Source organism: Xenopus laevis, chromosome 5L (genome assembly GCF_017654675.1).
Source record: "Xenopus laevis strain J_2021 chromosome 5L, Xenopus_laevis_v10.1, whole genome shotgun sequence".
Lineage (NCBI taxonomy): Eukaryota > Metazoa > Chordata > Amphibia > Anura > Pipidae > Xenopus > Xenopus laevis.
In genome coordinates, this window is record NC_054379.1 from 151,864,027 (window position 1) to 151,887,373 (window position 23,347).

The window sequence follows — 23,347 nt, forward strand, 5'->3', positions numbered from 1 at the left end:
TTTCCTATTTATGATTACCAAATGGCACATACTACTTGTAAAGTTTATTATTATGAAAATGGTTTATTACATGAAGCAGGGATTTACATATGAGCTGTTTTATGCAATATATTTTTATAGAGACCTACATTGTTTGAGGGGTATAGTTTTCCTTTAAAGGGATACTGTCATGGGAAAACAAGTTTTTTTTCAAAATGCATCAGTTAATAATACCGCTCCAGCAGACTTCTGCAATGAAATCTATTTTTCAAAAGAGCAAATAGATTTTTTTATATCACATTTTGAAATCTGACATGCTGCTAGACATATTGTCAGTTTTCCAGGTGTCCCCGCTCATGTGCTCTGGAGTGATATCACCCCCCCCCCCTCAGCAGCCCAACAACAGAATAATGGGAAGGTGACCAGATAAGAGCTCCCGGGTAGATATAAGAACAGCACTCAATATTACAGCACTCAAAAGCACTCAATAGTAAAAATCCATGTCCCACTGCAACTCCTTCAGTTACTTTAAGCAGGAGAAACAACAGCCTGCCAGAAAGCAGTTCCATCCTAAAGTGCTGGCTCTTTCTGAAAGAAAGAGATACACCTACACACCAATATTACAACTAGAAAAATACAGTTATTGGGTTTTGAATGAAATTTTACATGGTAGAGTGAATTATTTGCAGTGTAAACAGTGTTATTTAGAAATAAAAACTACACCATAAAAAACATGACAGAATCCCTTTAAGTCTACTAGAAAATAATGTAAATATTAAATAAACCCAATAGGCTGGTTTTGCAAATAAGGATTAATTATATCTTAGTTTGGATCACGTTCAAGCTACTTTTTTATTATTACAGAGAAAAAGGAATTTTTTTTGAAATATTAGGATTATTTGAATAAAATAGAGTCTATGGGAGACTGGTTTCCAGACAACAGATCTTTCAAAAGATTTTTGGGATAAATAAACAGTCGATGTTAACCCCAGCTACCACTTTAGGGACTATGCATTCAGGTTTCTTATTCTCCTTCTCTAAAAGTTTTCTGCATAATAATATCCCGAATGATCCCATTCAGAAGGCTTGAACCGCTTAGTGCTACTGCAACATATTTTTACATTTCAATTAGCCCCGTTTGCCATTTGTGCTTCTTGTTGACCTACTTGAATCCTATTTCAAACCAGGGATTGAGCACGGCCTGTACCTCTAATCACTCACCTTGACATTTTCCAATCACCGAGCCAAAGTCGTCCTTTGCAGACCTGAACATTTGTAGTAATAAAATAGAGTATTAGGATAGAAACGGCACTTTGGACAGAAAGAAAAGAGCGATCGATTCTAAGCAACACATGGCACAGCTTAGGCATACAACAATTGGAGGCCTGTGTGTTGCAGCAATGGAGTTCAGCATGAAAACACTTTGAATGAAAGCTGAGTTTGCCTTTCTATTCTTGGTTCAGAATCCAATATTAAATATACAACTGCAAAATCCCTACTATAAAAGCATGCAAAAGCAAGCCATCATGGAATATTTCTGGAGCATATAATAACTTGCTGTTATGCAGGAGAATAACAGTGATTATTCAAGTACCTTGCTGCTACCTTACACAGCACTAAAGGGATATTGCAAAGGAGATGGAAACAGATGAATACGAACTGTGTAAAGGGAAAGTAACACCAGGACTTATTCTAGTTAGAATGAACTAATACAACAGAGGAATACGTTTACACTCATATGACTGAGGCAGGCTGACTCTTATCATGAACAGCCAAAAAAAGGAATAAAACATGACCTACATGGAAAAACAACTTACCTGATTTCCACACACTGGTCCTGAACAGCTGCCAAAAGCTTCCCATTGCTGCAGAAGAAACAGTTTACAGGTAAGTAGACTCTCCTACATATACAGTGTATATATATATGAAAATGTACAGTGGGGCTTGGAAGAACAATTGGGCATTTAATGGGTATATATGCAGGGTATGTATATAAAGAGGACATATTTGCTGCAGGGGGCATAAGGTACAGGTATAGTGTCTATGCAGGCCCCCCTTGGTGCTACTCTGCTATAGGCTGAGAACTTTAGGAAGTTCAGATAGTGTTTATGCCCAACTAAACACGCTTGTGTCAGAAAGGTAGAAAATTTACTTATTTCCTTATCTGGAAAACCTTGGGTCCCAAGCATTTTGGATAATGGATCCCACACTGGGATAAAGTTAAGACTGAATTTGACACTTACCTTGTAAGAACCAGATGCCAGCCAATCTGTTTGTTAACCAAGCAAGCAAGTCCAGAAGGAAGGGAGAATTTGGCAGGGCTAAATATACAAAAAAAACATATTAAAATACATTCCATAAAGTGCTTCACTTATTACATGAACCAAGTGCAAATACAGTGGATTTGTAAAAAGTTCGTAACACTGGTTGTAGGATTTTTTTGGTTCAAGTGTCCCTTGGAAGCTGAATCTTTGGCCAGGTCCCCTTATCTCATATTTAAAACCACTGGTTTGGAGGCCATTGAGCAATGGTCCAAAAAACCCAACAATCCAGCACAGCAATTAGATGTTCTACGTGAGCAGAAAGAGGCACAACTTTGCTTTTTTAATTTTATCTACACGTAGGGGCCGATTCACTAAGGGTCGAATATCGAGGGTTAATTAACCCTCGATATTCGACTAGACTAGGAATTAAAATCCTTCGACTCGAACAATTCGAAGGATTTTAATCCAACGATCGAAGGATTATCCTTCGATCAAAAAAAGTTAGCCAACCCTATGGGGACCTTCCCCATAGGCTAACATTGAGTTCGGTAGCTTTTAGATGGCGAACTAGGGGGTCGAAGTTTTTTTTAAAGAGACAGTACTTCGACTATCGAATGGTCGAATAGTCGAACGATTTTTAGTTCGAATCCTTTGATTCGAAGTCGTAGTCGAAGGTCAAAGTAGCCCATTCGATGGTCGAAGTAGCTCAAAAAAAAACTTCGAAATTCAAAGTTTTTTAACCTCGAATCCTTCACTCGAAGTTAGTGAATCGGCCCCTTAGGGTTGCCACCTATTCTGGAAAAAATACCGGCCTTCCTATATATTTATCTTTTTTCCCTATATTAACATTGGGATCAGCAGTAAATTTTACCGGCCAGGTGGCAACCCTACCTACACTAGCCCCCACTTTTTCACTGGCCCAAAAACACCGCTGTACAAAATACCTTGTTGTGCCATGTGCTACTCACCCATACCAATCAGTAAAAGAATAAGAGTGAGCAACAGACACCTGAAGATCTAAATTTATCGTTCTTTAATGCATTTCAGGCTTTTAATGCCTGTCACGAAATTGTCAATATTTTTATTGCACTTGGTGCTTTTTTACAGGATAAATCAAATAATGTGTCCAATAACCTTCTGCTAGAAGCTCGTTTGTTTTTCTCTGTTTACTGTTCTTCTATATTTAGAGTCGCCAAATGCATAAAATGGAAAAGGGCAAAGATTTTAGTGGCTTGGCTGTTCCTGGAATGTAAAATGCCAACATTTATACGACTGGCCGGCAGAAAATATCAGATGCGCAATGGGGGGGGGGAAAAAATTTATTGATTTTCAAAATGCTCAGAGGCCAATGTGTATGATGCCAAGTTTCCTGGCTACTAAAGCTGAAAAGTGCTGCAACTGCTCCAATACACAAAAACCCATTGCAGATTTATTTAGAATGTTTCCCATTATGGTTACCCTACTGCTCTTATAAAGAGTACCTGGGGGAGTACAACACAATATGGAGAAGGGACAGTTTGAGAAGATCGCATACTCAAGCCACAAATCAGTATCAGTGTTGTCCCATCAACAACAACTATCATCTGTACTTCATAAAATATATTAGATATAGACACAAACATGGCTATGTAATAAAAGGTACATGGATTGCTACAGGTCTAATCACTTAGACACAGGGCTCCTTTCAAATGTAAAAAGAGTTGGGGAGCAACACAAGCATGAAAATAGTTTCAGGGGGTGCCAAATATGTGCTGTGGTTGGCTAGTGGTTGCCTCTTTGTGGACTGGCAGCTTACAGGAGTCTCTTTTTTGCAGTACACTTGGTTTTTATACAACCAAAACTTGCTTCCAAGCCTGGAATTCAAAAAATAAGCACCTGCTTTGAGGCCAAGGGTTTGGTGAGTAACATGTTGCTCACGAGCCATTGGTTGGGGATCACTGACTTAGATGGTCCTGAAAGTCGAACCTGAAGTTCAAATGGGATGAAACTTGGATGACACATATTTGCTGTCCAAATATTCTTGAAATCTCGGATGAATGGTCCTAGGTCCTAGATCAGTGATCCCCAACAAGCCCGGACTGGCAATCTGTGGGTTCTGACAAATGCCAGAGGGGCTGCTATAAGGTCCCATAGAAAGTCAGTATTTAATGGGCTGGTGGGGGCTGTTTGGACCTCTGTGTGGGCTGATTGGGCCTCTGTGTACCTGAAATGCCAGGGCCTATTTTAATTCTCTGTCCGGTCCTGATCCCCAACCAGTAGCTTGTGAGCAATATGTTGCTCCCCAACACTTGGATGTTGCTCCCAGTGTCCTCAAAGCAGGTGCTTATTTTTGAATTCCAGGCAAGTTTTGGTTTCTTAAAAACCAGGAACACTGCCAAACAGAGAATCCTGTAGGCTGCCAGTCCATATAGGTGCTACCAAATAGACAATCATATCTCTTTTTGGCACCTACAGGAACTTTTTCATCCTTGTGTTGCTCCCCAAAACTTTTTACAATTGAACATTGCTCACAGGTAAAAAAAAGGTTGGGGACCCCTGTCCTAGAGCAACCAATCAGCAGGTAGCAGGTCACCTGATTAAAAGCAATATTGGTTGTTATGGGCTATTACAACAAGACAAGGACACAAGCCTACCATAGAACTGCTCTCTAATCAGTGCCGGTTTTAGGCCGATTGGACCAATTGGGCCCAATCGGGCCCCGCGCCATGGCAACTAGGTAAAAGGAACTAGGAAATGCTTTTACTTCCTCGTTCCCACCAATGATCACTTGTGCGCTTGACAGATCAGCTGTACAGATGTCCTAAAATGCTTTCCGTACAGCTGGCTCCGTTCTGGTTACTTCACATGCTGTGTGAAGCCCCCTCCTACCTGTGAATGTGAAATTTCTGTCTCCAGACTTGGCTGCGTCAGGCAAGAGTAAGTGATAAGAATATCAGAGGAACGGAAGAGCTGCAGGCCTGCAGCGATCAAATTTAAACTTCCCGCCCACACATTGAGTCCTTATCTGAAGGGACGGGAAAGAATTTTCATCACTCTACGCTCTGGAAAAACTTGTTGGCTAGTTACTTTCCTAAAATCCCTCTTCCCCCACCCAAAATGTCAGTGCAGGAAGAACTGATGCTGGTAAGAACTTCAGCTTAGATATGTGATATTTATTTATTTTAATACACATTCTGAGGTAATTGTACAAAAAATAACTGTGATCAGGGGGTATTATCTATGAATTTGTCACTGTTCAACCTTGCTATGAGTTTTGGGGTATTTGTCCATGAAATTGCCACTTTACCACCTTGCTCTCCGTTTTGGGGGTATTTGGACATATAATTGGCTCTGTACCACCCTGCTTGATGCCACTTGATACATGTCACTGTGTTCATCCTGCTTTTAGTTCTGGGGTATTATACATGGAATTGCAACTAGGTTCTTTCTGCTAAATGTTTTTGGGAGTTATAAATAAAAATTGCATCAGTGGCTTTTTTCTCAGAATGATTTTTCTAAGATTCGATTTGTGCTATGAAAAACTTAAAGTAGTTGCTTAGATATCTATATATTCAATGTTTCTCAAGTGGGCATGGTCTAAATTCTACAGGAACAGTCCCCTAAGTTTGCTCATAGCCTGTACAAAAATATCCCATAAAACTATGACAGCATAGGTATTCCCTGTACTAAGGACAATTCAGCAGGAACAGTCCCTAAGTTTGCTCATAGTCTGTACAAATGGATCCCATTAAACTATGGCAGCATATGTATTCCCCTGTACTAAGCACAATTCAGCAGGAACAGTCCCGTACGTTTGCTCATAGTCTGTACAGAGAGATCCCATAAAAATATGGCAGCATAGGTATTGCCCTGTACTAAGCACAATTCAGCAGGAACAGTCCTCTACGTTTGCTCATAGTCTGTACAGAGAGATCCCATAAAACTATGGCAGCATAGGAATTCCCTGTACTAAGCACAATTCAGCAGGAACAGTCCCTAAGTTTGCTCATAGTCTGTACAGAGAGATCCCATAAAACTATGGCAGCATAGGTATTCCTCTGTACTAAGCACAATTCAGCAGGAACAGTCCCCTACGTTTGCTCATAGTCTGTACAGAGAGATCCCATAAAACTATGGCAGCATAGGTATTCCCCTGTTCTATTCTTCCTACAACAGGAAGGTTTGAGGGTAGTTCTTTAAATAATGCACTCAATGGTTACATATACAGTGAAAATCAATATCTGTGCTGTGTTTTTTTTTTGAACTCCATAAAAATAAAAATGAGTAATTTTTTTTATAATCCATGGTTCTGCACACAAATCTGTACAGTGGTCGCTAAAAGATGTACAAAATATTTTTTTGTGCACATAACCTAAAACAATTAGAAGGAACACAGTCCCCAACTGGCGGCACTTATGGGATAGAGGGAAAGGCAGTGACTATTTGCCACCCACTCTGGAACCCTTTGCCAGACAACAAAACTCTGTCTAGGGGGCCCCGCCAAAATAATTCAATTGGGCCCCGCAGTTGGTAAAACCGGCCCTGTCTCTAATAAAGAGAATGTGTACATATATCTGTCTGCTTTTCCCTGTGTTTTGTGGCTTCTTCCAGATATTTGCTTTGCCAATATATTTCACTATTCATGCACTGTAACAGGTGGAGTTCGGCTGCATGTTCTTCCAGTGACAGCATTTTCTTCCCTTATTGGTCACAGAATTTCCAGTCCTGGTAAAGCTGCATGGTGATTGGATGAGCTGGAGGAGAAGTTCAAACCTCAGCTATGCATTCCCTTAGCAGCTCAATCGGGACTTAAACTCAGTGACCAATAAGGGGAAGTAATGGACAGAAGATACCTCCCCTTGTGCTCCCACCCTGCCTTCCCGAAGTCAGCAGCTCTCAGAAAATAGGGGGGCCCAGCTAATCAAGAAAGTGCAGCGTGGCTGGGCCCCCCTTACCCTCGGGCCCCCTACAACTGTCCCCCCTGTCCCCCAAAGGCTGCCCTGTGTGTGTGTATAGATATATATATATATCATTCAAAAAGACCAGCAACACATGAGTTTTGGTGAAACAAGTCAAAAGTCTATATTTTTAAGGCCTTGGCCTTGAGAAAGGTCCCAGAAACGTAACGTTGGCTGTATATGCACTTTAAAAATATAGACTTTTGACTTGTTTCACCAAAACTTCGTGTTGCTTGTCTTTTTGAATGCTACATAAATGGTTTTGCCGTGCACCTGGGTACTCAACAGTTAAAGCGGTGTGCCACCCTACGCACAAAAAATTAATATATATATATATATATATATATATATATATATATATATATATATATATATATATATATATATATATATATATATATATATATATATATATATATATATATATATATACCAATCCGTGTCCTCGTGTTCAATCTACCCTTAATTTGTTAATTGGTTAATTGGTTAAGGGTAGATTGAACACGAGTACACGGATGGATAATGATGCAATAAAAGATTATTTGTTTTACATCAAAGGGAGTGCTGGTCTAAAAAACATTGGTGTATACAAGATTTACCGTGCACCCTTCCTTCATTAAGATTGATTTCGGAGTGCGGATACTCACCTGGAAGTTATATATATAAAGAATCTGACCTGGTGCACTCCACAATAAAGTGGTTAAATGCCTTGGTGCTGGTAAAAATTTACATATATTTAGTGAAAAAAAGACTGCACTCACAGGACTTTGTATGAAAAAAAAGCCACAAGGGCTGTGATTTTATTCCTCAACGTTTCGGCTATCAAACTCTAGCCGTGTATATATATACATATATATATATATATATATATATATATATATATATATATATATATATGTATATATATATATATATGTATATATATATATATATATATATATATATATAATATATATATATATATATATATATATTATATATATATATATATATATATATATATATATATATATATATATATATATATATATATATATATATATATATATATATGTATATATATATATATATATATATATATATGTATATATATATATGTATATATATATGTATATATATATGTATATATATATATATATATATATATGTATATATATATATATATATATATATATATATGTATATATATATGTATATATATATATATTATATATATATATGTGTATATATATATATATATATATATATATATATATACATATACACACACACACAGTATATATACATAATTTGTAATGATGTACCAAACAGGGTACATTTTAAAAACTGGGCCAAAACAAGTTTCAGGCAGTACATTTCCTTTTTATTAAGCTAATATAACGAGAGATGAAAAAAAGCGGCAGAAGCTCAAAGAGAGAAATAGCTTGTATATTTATACCTTGTATTCTCTAATAATCATCCCTCCCCGGTCGCATGATGCTAAAAGCATTTCTTTTATACCGCTGCGCTTTGAACAAATCCCTGATAGCTCCATAACTGAAAGGAAGGAATTCATCTGACATCTTTATATGTGGATTTAGAGCGGCCATTGTATACCCCGATAATGATGTACTAAAAAGTTTTATAACAGCAGGATTTCAGCATTGCAAATAAAGGCAGCATTTGTAAATTGTTTTTATTCCGACACTTCGGTCGGTAAGTGCGAGCGCAGAGCCATTAATTTTTCTAATTATTAGCGGAACGCATTCAGCTAATGGCACGAGTAGAATAGTACTAAATTTAGATCACTTAAATCTGCGTGCGGGGTTTTACATTTGCCTTTTGTAACCGAGATGTGCCGTGACATTATGCAATGAACAGTGAGGCCCTTAAAGGAATAAATAAGCGACACGTCGGCCCCTCTTTCCCCTATTTTGGAGTGAATTAAAGAGTTTGCATATGGTCTTCACTTAGGAAAGTTGGACTTCCACCACTTGTGTTAAAAGTGCATTACAGTTCTCTTGCAAGTGGGTTAAAGTTCAGGATAATTCATTAGGAACTAAAACACAGCAAAGGCAGAACATTTTCAGGGGTTGTTCACCTTCAAACAACTAGCTGTTTTCAGACAGATCACCAGAAAGAACGACTTTTTCCAATGACTTTCTATTTTCTATGTGTGACTGTTTTTCTAATATTGAAGTGTAAAGTGTCATTTTTCACCTTCTGAAGCAGCTCTGGGAGAGGGGGTCGCCGACCCTGTAAACTGTTCTAAATTGATACATTTCTTATCTTTCTCTGCGCTGAGCAGAATCCCTGGGTTTCATTACAGGCAGCTGTTAGAATTGATACAATAGTTGCTGATACTCCAGAGATGCTGCTGAGAAATGTATCAACTCAATGTTGCAAAATTGTAACAGTTCAGAGTCTGCACCTGAATAACTGAGCTGCCAGACTCAAAAAACCATAACATTCAACTTTAAACTTAGATTTTGGAAAAACAGTAAAAAAAATAAATAACGGAGAGTAATTGAAAAAAAGTCTTTATTTCTGGGGAACAATCTAAAAACAAATGAACTGAAAAAAAGTGTTTGGAAGGTGAACAACCCCTTGAAGCCTTATGGTTTGGGCTTTTTAAGGGTCCCTTTAGCAGTAAAGATCTGTGTCTCCAAAGATGCCCCAGTAGCTCCCCATCTTCTTTTCTGCTGATTCATTGCACATGCTCTGTGATGCTGTGTAAATTTTAAGCAGAGCAGCACGACAAGTAAAGGGCCAAGCTAATGAAAGCAATGGTTTTCTCATGCATTCATCCTTATCCAGTGAGATGATCAATAAAGCTGTACAGTAAAAGTTAATCTGATTAATCGGGCGGTTGACCTAGAATGTTATACAATGGCCAATTCTAAGCAACTTTTCAATTGGCCTTCATTTTTTGTTTCTTATAGTTTTTTTATTATTTGCCTTCTTTTTCTAACTCTTTCTGGCTTCCAAATGGGGGTCACTGACCCCTCTAAAATAAAATGCTCTGTAAGGCTACAGATTTATTGTTATTGGTACTTTTTATTACTCTGCTTTCTATTTAGTGCCTTTCCTATTCATATTCCAGTCCCTTATTCACATCAATGCTTGGTTGTTAGAGTAATTTGAACCCTAGCAAACTAGGGAGCTGCTGACAAAAAAGCTAAATAACCCAAAAACCTCAAATAATAAAAAATGAAAACCAACTGCAAATTGTCTCAGAATATCACTCTCTACATCAGGGATCCCCAACCTTTTGAACCTGTGAGCAAAATTAAGAAGTAAAAGGAGTTGTGGAGCAACACAGGTATAAAAAATATTCTTAGGTGGCAAATAAGTGCTGTGATTTGCCATTTGGTAGCCCATATATGGATTGTCAACCTACATTGAGGCTCAGTTTGGCAGTACATCTGGTTTATACAACCAAAACTTGCCTCCAAGACTGGAATTCAAAAATAAGCTCCTGGTTTGAGGCCACTGGGAGCAACATCCAAGGGGTTGGAGAGCAACATGTTACTCACGAGCTACTGGTTGGGGCTGCTCTACATCATACTAAAAGTTCATTTAAAGGTGAACAACCCCTTTAAACTAAGAACCAGGTCAAAAAAAATTTTGATGCACAAGGAAAGTGGGTGACCCTGAAAAGCAGGTGCCTGCACCCTTGAACGTCTATCAATCTTCAAGATCAGAACAATCTGGAAATCCAGAAGATATCCTTCAGGATCGCCCCTGCTCATTTAATTATAGGGATGTATAAACAACTCCGCCTTATCACTGCTTACACCACCCTTTTATCACAAGATACAGTTATTGATCCATCAACAAAAAAAGAGCTTTAAGGAACATACCTGTACCAAACATACTGTAGCACATAAAGTGCAGGACCTACAGGGGAAATCAAAGGATGAGTTATTCTTTATAAACATTTATTATTCAGACAGACAATTAAAAAACAATTATTTGTTCCAAAAATAAATATCAACACACTAAATATGAACTTTCATTCAGGGTTTAGGTAATCTACCACAATTCCTACAGAACTATGACTTGATATTGAGTCTGCAGATCCTCTCATTTTTGTTTCATGGTATTGAAGAACTGAAGAACACAACAAACGTTTGGAGAAAGTTTCTAGGGGTTTGAACTTTGGGAGGATGGTCTTATGTTTAATTTATTTTGATTGCAAAAGCATATAGGTTAGTACAAGACACCCTGGATAGGATCCTAGTGAAGGAATGTACAAACATGCATCTAGAGAAGAAGTGGTTTTATGTCTGGCCAAGCTTGGAAAGACATCAGAAGACCTTTGGAAAAGAGGACCTACACCTTCAACTATAGAACAATGACTTGGGTCTCTGGATGAGGAATCCAGGGGGGGCCACTGGCACTACAACAATTATGATCCGATTTTTGGGCCATTGGCCAGCACAATATTTTGGGAATACCGGTGATAGATCCACTCTTTCGAGACCGCACCGCTTAGGACCAATTTTAATGTATGGCCAGCTTTAGTAATGGTTATATGCAACATTACATTTTTAATAATTAGAAAATTATTCCAAATCCTATTTTATCACGTTAGTCAAGCAAAATTAACTTTATTTACACTTTATAAATTATTTTAATCTTGTTTCCTTCGGTCTGAGAACTCATAATTATAGCAAGCAGGCAGGAGCCATTTTGTGGATCTTGTTTATGCCCTGGTTACACAAGTAAATGGTGAAAGGAGCAGGGGGAATGTGAGGAGAGCAGTGATATCTAGTAAGTGCTGAATGGAAAGTGAAAGTAATTGCCTAAGTCATGGAGGAGGGACAGGCAATATTTGATTGACAGCTGAGATTTTTAAAAGAGTTTATAACAGCTTTAATAAAAAATAATTTGGATTTCATATTTAATTTGAAAAGAACTTTTATCATACAGCTTTTTATGTCTGGGTGACAGGTCAACTTTTAGGGGCAGATTTATTAAGGGTCAAATAGTAAATTTTTTTATGGTGTCAAAATTCACACATTCGAATTTTAATCCCCCAATTCTAATGTAAATTCAAGTGTGAGGTTTATGACACCTCGACCATGGACACAGTTCTAATTCGAATATTCGCCACATAAACCCTGCCGAGTGAATTTACAAGTCAATGGCAGCGGTTCGTTGACCCTTTTGAATATGTTAATTGCCTGCTGGACATTTTTCGATTCGAATTCGATTCAAATTTTTTTTTTTTTTGATCGAATATCAGACATTCTAATTCTTTCTTAAATAACCTCCCATTCGAGTTGTGAGTATACTCGCCTATATTAGAGTGAAAAAAAAAAATCATATACAATCAAAATCGGACCTTTGATAAATCTGCCCATCAATGTCTCTATGTTTCTTACTCTTGATGAGACCATCGAGGGACAGAAGAAGACTATAGTTCTTTGCTTCAGGGAAAGTGCAAGGATTTTTTTTTACTAGCTGCGGGAACTGATGTCTGCAGCAACAAAGAGAAAACCTTTCTGGAATATTTCATGGTACCCTCAGCAGCCTTATGGTACATGAAAACTATTCTTTTTGCAATATATGTTACAAAGGAAACTAAAAAGATAGAACGGATGCCATAGCAAGGTCAGCAGACTGGGCAGCCGACTCCAACTAAGGAACGACATGATACAGCAGCAGAAAACAAAATGAGCAAAAAGGCACAATATCCTGGAGTAGAAATGATTTGGCCAGCGTATACATTTCCATTTACCTGTAATTGCTTTTGTGAGGACAAATGATGCTCCATGCTCACGGCTGCCTCGAGGCTGCAAAATACAATACCGTGGATAGTCATTAGGAAAACAGATGGACAAAAGCGCTTGTTCACATTGACAAAACTGGCACAATTCAAACAATATTAGGCTTTAAAGTGAGAAGCAAGAGCCCTATATCAGAGAGTTTATTAAATTGTACTTTGTAAGGGCCTGGATAGGAATCATAATGAAGCGGGACTCAGCTATAGTTGGCCCAGTAAATAAACTAACAAGATAAGAGCCTTACCTTTTCTTTCCCACATTCATTTTCTAGGTCGTGCCATGACAACCCTTGGGGATCTCTATCTTACTGTCCAGAATGCTTGGGATCAAGGGTTTTACAGATAAGATGTCTTTCTATAATTTGACTCTCCATAACTTAAAGGGGTGGTTCACCTTTCAGTTAATTATTTCAGCTATTATAAATAAGCAGCCTTCATTAGTTGGTCTTCATTATTTATCTTCTGTAATTTTTGACTTATTTGCGTTTTTCTTCTGACTCTTTCCAGCTTTCAAATGGGGGTCGCTGACCCCATCTAAAAACAAATGCTCTGTAAGGCTACAAATGTATTGTTATTGCTACTTTTTATTACACGTCTTTCTATTCAGACTCTCTCCTATTCATATTCCAGTCTCTTATTCAAATCAATGCATGGTTGCTAGGGTCATTTAGACCCAGATTGCTGAAATTGCAAACTGGAAAGCTGCCGAATAAAAAGCTATCAAACTCAAAAACCACAAACAATAAAAACATTAAAACCAATTTTGGAAACAGAAAGAGGGACCAAAGGAATTACCGCCCGGAGCGCATCGGAAATTTATTTGACCACACTGCCGAATTACCAAATTCATTTTACAAAATTTGGCAGGTTATGAAAGTTTGAACACAGTTTTGCTAATGCAGGTAAATTGCCCTTTAAGCTGCAAGTGACAGTTTCCCCAAGAGACCTGCTTAAATTGTTATAATTGCTTTTTTGTTTATCTTAAATTGTTACAAATGTATCTATAAGTGCACCTACTAAGTATTCTGGGCTCTCTGACAAAATCCAATGAAACTTTGTATCTTTTTCTAACTGTTCAGTGCAGGAGATAAAAGAGAAAGTCGGGACATTTCAGTAACAAATCCGGGACTGCGGATTGAGCTGTCAAAATCTGGACTGTCCCACAAAAAAACGGGACAGTTGGGAGGTATGATATTAGAATGATGACCCCCTAAATAGACTTTTTTTTTAAAACCATCTAAGAAACTGGACATGTCCTGATTTACGTGCTTCACTTTCAGTTCAGTGTAAAAAAAAAAAAACTGGGTAAATGGATTGTATGTGCAAAATGCAAACTGTTTCTAATATAGTTAGTAAGGCAAAAATGTAATGTATAAAGGCTGAAGTGACTGGATGTGTAACATAATAGCCAGAACATTACTTTCTCCTTTTCAGCTCTATAACTCTGAGTTAGTAAATGACTTTAAGGGGGGCCACATGGGACATAATTGTTCAGTGAGTTTGCAATTGATCCTCAGCATTCAGCTCAGATTCAAACAGATATGACCCACGTGGCCACCCTCAAGTCACTGGTTACTGCCTGGTAACCAATCAGTGGAAACCAATAGAGATGAAAAGCAGGAAGTAGTGTTCTGGTTATTATGTTAGACATCCAGTAACTCCAGCCTTTATACATTACATTTCTGGCTAACTAACTACATTAGAAACATATCCATTTACCCAGTGTTTATTTTTACACTGGACTGTTCCATTAAGGAAGTGCCTTTTGCTAATGCCAGCACACAAATATAAAGGGAAAATGTCACTGTGAGGAGCAGCATTACTCTATCGGCCTGACCTTTGCGATCACTTCAACACAAGCCAGGTAATCAATGCCTTCTGACACTGGGAGCTTCTGTGGACATAACCTTCGTGTCTGGCTTTCAAACTAGAAAGTGCAAAATGGCCACAAGCTAATAAATACTGACATGATAATGATTACAAATGAAGCAAATGTCTGTGTATTGTGTTAATTAGCACAATGACGGCCGTATAATATTGCTAAGCCCATCAGCGCGGCAACTGGTCTGACACATCTCATGCTGGTTTATATACAAAGAGCTTTAAGGGCATAGACACATGAAAAGATTCGGGGAGATTTAGTCGCAAGGCGACAAATTTCCTCTTCTTTGGGTGACTAATCTCCCCGAACTGCCTTACCGACTGCTAGAATCTAAATCGACTGCGGGATGGCACACAGAGCTCTTAGTTTTCCAAAGTTGCCTCACGAGGAAACTTCGGACGACTTCGGAAAAGAAGGCACTCTGAGTGCCATCCTGCCGGTAATTTAGATTCTCACGAGGAAACTTTGCGCGACTTCGGAAAAGGAAGAGCTCAGAGTGCCATCCTGCCAGAAATCGAGACTTTTCGTGGAGATTAGTCGCCCCAAAGAAGACAATCTCCCTGAATCTTTGCGTGTGTCTCTGCCCTTAAGGGGATCTATCATCTGCTGACTGATTGTTACATATCCACCAGTGGTGGCTTGGATAATTGCTGGGAACTAGGGATGCACCGAATCCACGAATTGGGATTCGGCCGAATCCCCAAATCCTTGGTGAAAGATTTGGCCGAATAACAAACCTCAATCTTAATTTACATATGCAAATTAGGGTCAGGAAAGGAAAAAGTGGAAAAATTCCCTTTTTTGTTAAGAAAAATCGCATGATTTCCCTACCCGTCCCTAATTTACATATGCAAATTAGGGTTTGGATTCGGTTCGGCCAGGCACAAGGATTCGGCAAATCCGAATCCTGCTGAAAAAGGCAGAATCCTGGCCGAATCCCGAACTGAATCCTGGATTCGGTTCATCCCTACTGGGAAGCCCAGCAAATTAATTTTAGGGCCCCCAACATATCCAGAGGTTGTCCTAGTTAACTAGGACCTCATGGAGACCCCTATACCTCCGGGATCCCATGGCAATAGGGGGCCTGTATATATAACAACTGACTGAATTGTGGACCACAAAAGGGATGCAGAGATAATATCTCTGCATGTATTGCCGATCGTACGATTCTCAGTGGGAGACTGTAACTAGCTTTTGTTGGACATAACTTTCGGACGATTGCTGTCAGCTGTTCTTTTCCATCGGCAGATGGGGGAAGTCCGATCGTTCGATGATTCGTACAATCGGATATTTGCGTCTATGGCCAGCTTTAAAGGGGTTGTTCACTTTTAAATTAACTTTTAGTATGATGTAGAGCAGTGATCCGCAACCAGTAGCTCGTGAGTAACATGTTGCTCTCCAACCCCTTGGATGTTGCTCCCAGTGGTCTCAAAGCAGGAGCTTATTTTTGAATCCTTGGCTTGGAGGCAAGTTTTGGTTTCATAAAAACAAGGTGTACTGCCAACAGAGCCTCAATGTAGGTTGGCAATCCACATAGGGGCTACCAAATGGCCAACCACAGCTCTTATTTGGCACCCCAAGAACATTTTTCATGCTAGTGTTGCTCCCCAACTCCTTCTAAATGTTGCTCACGGGTTCAACAGGTTGGGGATGTAGAGAGTAGGGATGCACCGAATCCACTATTTTGGATTCGGCCGAACCCCCAAATCCTTTGCGAAAGATTCGGCCAAATACTGAACCGAATCTGAATCATAATTTGCATATGACATTAGTGGTGGGAAGGAGAAAACATTTTTTACTTCCTTGTTTTTTGGCAAAAAGTCATGTGATTTCCCTCCCCGGCCTTAATTTGCATATGCAAATTAGGATTCTGATTTGGTTCGGCCGGGCAGAAGGATTCGGCCGAATCCTAATCCTGCTGAAAAAGGCCGAATCCTGGATTGGGTGCATCCCTAGTAGAGAGTGATATTCTGAGACAATTTGCAATTGGTTTTTATTATTTGTGTTTTTTGAGTTATTTAGCTTTTTATTCAGCCGCTCTTCAGTTTCAGCAATTTCAGCAATATGGCTGCCAGGATCCAAATTACCCTAGCAACCAAGCATTGATTTGAATAAGAGACTGGAATATGAATAGGAGAGAGTCTGAATAGAAAGATGAGTAATAAAACGTAGCAGTAACAATACATTTGTAGCCTCAAAGAGCATTTGATTATAGATGAGGTCACTGATATAGAGAGTGATATTATGCGACGATTTGCAATTGGTTTTCATTTTTATTATTATATGTGATTTTTGAGTTCGTTTTTTATTCAACAGCTCTCCAGTTTGCAATTTCAGCAATCTGTTTGCTTAGGTCCAAATTACCCTAGCAACCATGCATTGATTTGAATGAGAAACTATGAGTAGGAGATGAGTAAGAAAAATGAACAGTAACAATACATTCGTAGCCTTAAAGAGCATTTGTTTTAGATGGGGTCAGTGACCCCCTTTTAAAAACTGGAAAAGGCAAATAATTAAAAACATAAAATATTAAGTCCATTTGTAAAGTTGCTTAGAATTCGTCATTCTATAACATACTAAAATTTAGCTTAAAGATAAACCACCATGACGAAGTGCTTCATGAGCATGAAACGCGTAGGGCCATTAGGAGATTTGAATTGAAATTTGAAATTGAAATAAATAATTTGTTTTAACTTCATATTTTGTTGCCCCGTGGATTTCCTAGTGTGCCTCTGAACCCCCTTCATTCATATGGCAACGTAACCACTATGATTTGTATGATTTGTAGACAAACATACAAATAAAAAATCTCTCTCTATTGGGATTTATCTTATGTCTTACTTGCCATTATAGTAAATGTCACTTAGCAGGACATCTGTGTAGCGTTGCTTGTGTTATTTAGACCGGCATTTTGCTTATTGTGACAAGGGACCGGCACTTGGAAAAGGAGGCAAAGCTACAGGGAAACGCTGGCATTTGTCACAGAGCTGGTTCCAATAAGACCGTGTGATCTCAGGATAGAACCTTTAGAGGTCAAACTTTGGCAATAAAAATCCATATCTCATTGCCAGCCCTAGTGTGCCACACAATCTGACAGGCTATGACCAGTAACACAAGCAAAATGTATTTAATGAAGGGCTAATACAGGTATGGGACCCAGTTATCCGGAAGCCCTCTATCCAGAAAGCTCTGAATTATGGTAAGGCCCCCCCCCATAGACTCCATTTTATACAAATAATCCAAATTTTTTTAAAAAATTATTTCCTTTTTCTCTGTAATTATAAAACAGTAGCTTGTACCTGATCCCAACTAAGATATAATTAATCCTTATTGGAAGCAAAACCAGCCTATTGGGTTAATTTAATGTTTACATGATTTTCTAGTAGATTTAAAGGATAAGTAACACCAAAAAATGAAAGTGTTATGTAATGAAAATATCATGTAGTGCTGCCCTGCACTGGTAAAACTGATGTGTTTGCTTCAGAAACACTACTATAGTTCATATAAACAAGCTGCTGTGTAGCAATGGTGGAAATTGAAAAAAGTCTATATGGCACAGGTTAAATAGTGGATAACAGATAACACCATTATGTTCGACAGAGATTATCTGCTGTGTAACCTGAGCCATTTCTCCGTTGAATGGCTGCCCCCATGGCTACACAGCAGCTTATTTAATCGAATTGGGTTTACCGATCATTGGCCCAGGGAGATCCATTGGACAAAGTCCTCATCAACATGTTGATGCGATTATTAAACAACAGGATTTTCAAACCTGTCCCTTAGTTATCCAGATGCTGGTTGGGCAGCCCCTTCTGAGGGTCGAACATACCGACCAATAAACTATCGACTTGGTCTGGAGGGCCCTAATTGGAAGCTTTTATCGGGCCCCTGTATGGCCACCTTTAGTGAGCAGAGAAAAGTGTTCTGATTTTGCAATAATAAGAAAAAACATTAAGTGAGCAGAACCTTCTGACATTTCTCTGCTCAGTTCTAAAGACTCTTCTCTGCCACTCGAACTGAATGTCAGGAGGAGCTGCTTTTCAAATTCATGATAGTGCATTATATTGCAGTTATATTGCAGTGTCAAAAAAGTAGCAATACACTGAAAACGAGAAAAATTATAATTAAAGTAAATTGTAAAAGTTCTCAGTAGAGCATATAGTTTTGAGGATTTATATCCCCTTTAAGGAAGTTTAAATCATCTGCAGTCACTGTAAACCCATATACAAGGGTCTGAACTAGAGGCTTAAATTTAACCCAGAGAAGAATCCTAAAGATCACCTTAACAACATGCATTGATATGAATAAGAGACTGGAATAGGAGAGGTCTGAATAGAAAGAAAAAAGTAGTAAAAACAATTAGTGAAGTGCGGGCCAGTCCGAAACCTGCGAGTCAGGTGGGTTCGGGCCCACCTCGCACTCTTCTTCGCGGGTGGGTGCGGGTTGAGCTCTTCTTATGCTCTCCCCACCCACCACCGTCAAATGGCGGCTTCCAACATCCGGGTTCTTCTTTTATAGACGATGCGCCTGCTCACCCCGCCCCTTTTGTGAAGTCATCACTGGGGCGGCGCAGGTCTATGAAAGGAACCCGTAAGTCAGATGCAGGCACGGGCTAAGGGAGAGCGGGTTAGGGTCGGGGAAATCCCGACCCGCACATCACTAATACCAATACATTTGTAGCCTTACAGAGCATTTGTTTTTCAGTTGGGGTCAGTGACCCCCGTTTGAAAGCTGGAACGAGTCAGAAGAAGAAGACAAATAATTTAGAGCTAATAAAAGGAAACAAAATAAAGCCCAACTTGCTTCGAATAAGCCATTCTATAACATATTAAAAATTAACTTAAAGATGGACCACCCCTTTAAGAGAAATCCTAAATGTAATATAAGATGACAATCTCAACCTGTGCCATACTGCTTTAGCCCTTTAGCCCCAGGCCGGGCAATGTATCAGCCAGGTGGGCAAATTGGGTAAGGATTTACTTATTGGCTAGCTAACTAACATAACGGATCTTTAAGGGGGTTAGTTATCAAAATACAGATTTAGTTCTGATTTTTTAATTTTTAAAAGTCCGACCAAACTAGAATCCATGATTTGACCTCATAAAGCTTGATTTAATCGGATAGGGGGGAAAAAATTCCAGAATCGCTGGATTTTTTCAGGCTTTTTCCCAAAAAGCCTGAATTTTTTAGTATTTTTGCCTGAAAAGTCTGAAATTGTTGGATTTTCAAGCTAATTCCAGCAGAGGCCACAGAAACCTCCAAATAGGATAGGGACCTCTCCCACTGACTTATATACAACCTCGGCAGGTCTCAGATGCCAGAATTTCGGATGCACACTTTTTTGAAGCATCGAAATTAAATGAATCTAGAAACATTTGAGGGTTTTTTTCCTGCTAAAAATTTGGATTTAATAATAAAAAACTAGAGTTTTTCAAGTTTTTTAGCATTCAGACTTTGAAGAAGGAAAGGCTTCATGTACTTGGGGTGCCAAATGTTAGACATCCCCAAGTGATTGTATTGACTTAACTGAAACCCCGGGCTGGTGCTCCTATCAGCAGAAAACTGCACTGGCCCGGGGTTATACCAGTGAGCACCACGGAGCGATCCTCTTCCGGCTTCTTATTTCTTCATGCGGCTGCACACGCACAGTAGAACGAAAAGCCGAACTTTAAAAGGCGACTATTTCATTCAACTGCGCATGCGTCTGCCCCAGGAAATTTGAAGAAAGAGGAAGACGGAAGAGGATGGCTCCGTGGTGCTCACTGGTATAACCCAGGGCCAGTGCAGTTTTCTGCTGATAGGAGCACAGGCCCGAGGTTTCAGGTAAGTAAATACAATCACTTGGGGGTCAGGGCCGCCATCAGGGGGGCACAGGGGTGACAGTTGTGCCAGGCCCCGCAGGTATTATATAAGGGGGGCCCAGCCATGTTTCACTTACTTTATTAGCCAGGCCCCCCTGCTGTCATCGTGCTGAAATCTTCAGAAAAGAGCACAGGAGCTCCTATGCGTGTATGATCAGTCTCCTTTTCAGTTCTCTGTATCCTCATTGGTTGATTAAGTTTAGTTCTCTGTATCCTCATTGGTTGATTAAGTTTAGTTCTCTGTATCCTCATTGGTTGATTAAGTTTAAGTCCTGGTAAAGCTGTACAGGGATTGAATAGGTGAAGCAGAATCTTCCCCTCCAGCCTATCCAATCAAGGGGGCCCCTGATCACCAATGACTTTTTATGACATGTGTGTACATGTGTGTGGTGGGGGGGTGACCACCAATAGCTTTTCATAACTAAGGGGGGGTTTAATGTTTTAGCTCTGTCTGTGTGGGGTGGGCGAGATATGGGGTGGGGCTTGGGGCTGGGCGGGACCAGGGGGCCCAGAAACTGTTGCCGTACAGGGCCCCGTTATTTCAGAAGGCAGCCCTGTTGGGGGTGCTTAACATTTGGTACCCCCAAGTGCTGCAAGCCTTTCCTTCTCCTTTAATAAATTACCCAGCTATAGTCCTGCCTGTTCCCCAACCCGTTACCTGAGTGCTGGAAACTAATGGAGCCGCTGGACGTGGATAAACCCCATTCCGTCCTGTAGCGAGATTATCTAATGAACTGTATGAACCGCAGAACGCAGGCCAGAAATACAGTGCTGTGAAATATCTCCCATCACTGCAGGACACAATGGAGTCTGACAAAGTACAATAAATACTCAGGAAAATGAAACCAGGCTGCAATACTGTCACAACACCAGCCTTTATGTAACATACACAGGGAAACCCAACTGTCCAGATGACATTCACAAGTATTCAAATATTATTCAAAGTAAATGTGATTAATATTGAAATCAGTAGGTGTCTGCTCTCAGCACTGCTGGTTCTGACTCCTGAAACAATGTAGCGGTTGTCAGAGCTGGACACTGCTGCGTTGTTTCAAGAGTCAGAGGCAAAACGTGAACAGAAATTGCAAATCACATTATCCATGTGCACGAATTATTATAATCTGCTTTAAGTTCTGCTTCTGTCACCCATTAATTAATTTGAATAAGCAAACTCATTACCCTTGTTATCCCCCTCCTCCCCATCTCTGACAGTGCTACGTGTCCCCTCTATCGCTTCCCACATGTCACATTTCCAAGGAGGGGGTTACACAGAACACAAAGTAGCAACAAACCCCTTAAAGAAGGGCGGCCTCTAACCTGTGTGTCGGGCTCGGGAGGCCACTCGGTGTTTATTAGCAGATCATACAAGATATTTTCTTCTGGGTTCCCGCTGTCCGTCAGATCACTAGGCGCCGCCATCTTTACTCCTGGCAAGGAATGTGACGTGGACGGCGGCTGCCAAGGAAAATACAAGACGCTTCGCGGTGCGCAGAATAATACAGGCTCCATGCGGCGCTCAGTAGCGTTCAGCCAGAGACTGCGAAGGACTTCTATATCATTTACTATAGGCCATAGTAATTTCATGTAAAGAACCTCCCAGGAAATCTTCTAGGATAGATATAATACCACTGTGGACAGAAATATTTTGAGACACTTTGCAGTTCTCATTATGCTTTTTATTTTTATGGTTCTTAATTTTTTTTTTTTCTTTGCTCTTTGTTCAGCGGCTCTGTCATTTGGAAAGTCAGCTCTTATCTGGTTGCTAGGGTCAAACTGACCCTAGCAACCAGGGAGTGGTTTGAGAAACTGGGAAATGAAAAGGATTGGCTTGAAAAGAAATATAAGAAGAAAAAAAAATAATACAATCGCAAGACTTATTTGGCATCCAGTGACCCCCCATTTAAATGGGCTCTCCACCTTTAAATTAACGTTCAGTATGGTGTAGAGAGTGATAATCTGAGACAATTTGCATTTGGTTTTCAATTTTTATTATTTGTGGTTTTTTGAGTTATTTAGCTTTTTATTCAGCAGCTCTCCAGTTTGCAGTTTCAGCCATCTGGTTGCTAGGGCGCAAATTTCCATAGCAATCATGCATTGATTTGAATAAGAGACTGAAATATGAATAGGAGAAGCCTGGATAGAAAGACGAGTTATGAAAAGTAGCAATAACAGTAAATCTGTAGAATTACAGAGCATTTGTTTTTTGGACGGGGTCATCTGAAAACTGGAAAGAGTCAGAAGAGGAAGAAGAATGCAAATAATTTTTAAAAATGTAGACCGGTTGAAAAATTAGCCATTCTATAATATAATAAAAGTTACTTAAAGGACAAGGAAAGTTAAACTAAAGTCGTCTAGAAATGTTGTACATTATGTTTTGTGCTTCTGTACCAGCCCAAGGCAACCACAGCCCTTTAGCAGTAAAGATCTGTGTCTCCAAAGATGCCCCAGTAGCTCCCCATCTTCTTTTCTGCTGATTCACTGCACATGCTCTGTGCCGCTGTCACTTACTGAGCTTAGGGACCCACTCACAATATACAGTACACATAGAATAGAAATGTCACAATATAAGGCTGGTTAGTAATTAATACAGATAATTACTACATGGCAGCACAGAAACCAGTGTAATTAGCATCAGAATTTAATAATCAGCAAAC

General features: G+C 39.4%; 1 protein-coding gene across 4 annotated transcripts in view; it reads right to left on the reverse strand.

Annotated features, from left to right (window-relative positions):
* nbas.L (NBAS subunit of NRZ tethering complex L homeolog) overlaps positions 1-22,188 on the reverse strand; it is a 457,628-nt gene extending 435,440 nt beyond the window's left edge. For 2 of the 4 annotated variants that reach the window (XM_041563562.1, XM_041563561.1), the window contains exons 1-6: positions 22,011-22,188; positions 12,906-12,960; positions 11,023-11,059; positions 2,223-2,300; positions 1,797-1,844; positions 1,201-1,244 (exon numbers count right to left, since the gene is read on the reverse strand). In XM_041563562.1, the coding sequence (XP_041419496.1) occupies positions 1,201-1,244; positions 1,797-1,844; positions 2,223-2,300; positions 11,023-11,059; positions 12,906-12,960; positions 22,011-22,112 (364 nt within the window). In that variant the 5' untranslated portion in view covers positions 22,113-22,188. The remainder of the gene's footprint in view (positions 1-1,200; positions 1,245-1,796; positions 1,845-2,222; positions 2,301-11,022; positions 11,060-12,905; positions 12,961-22,010) is intronic. The other 2 variants (XM_041563560.1, XM_041563559.1) reach the window with 1 other exon arrangement.
* Between the last annotated feature and the right edge of the window lie 1,159 nt (positions 22,189-23,347).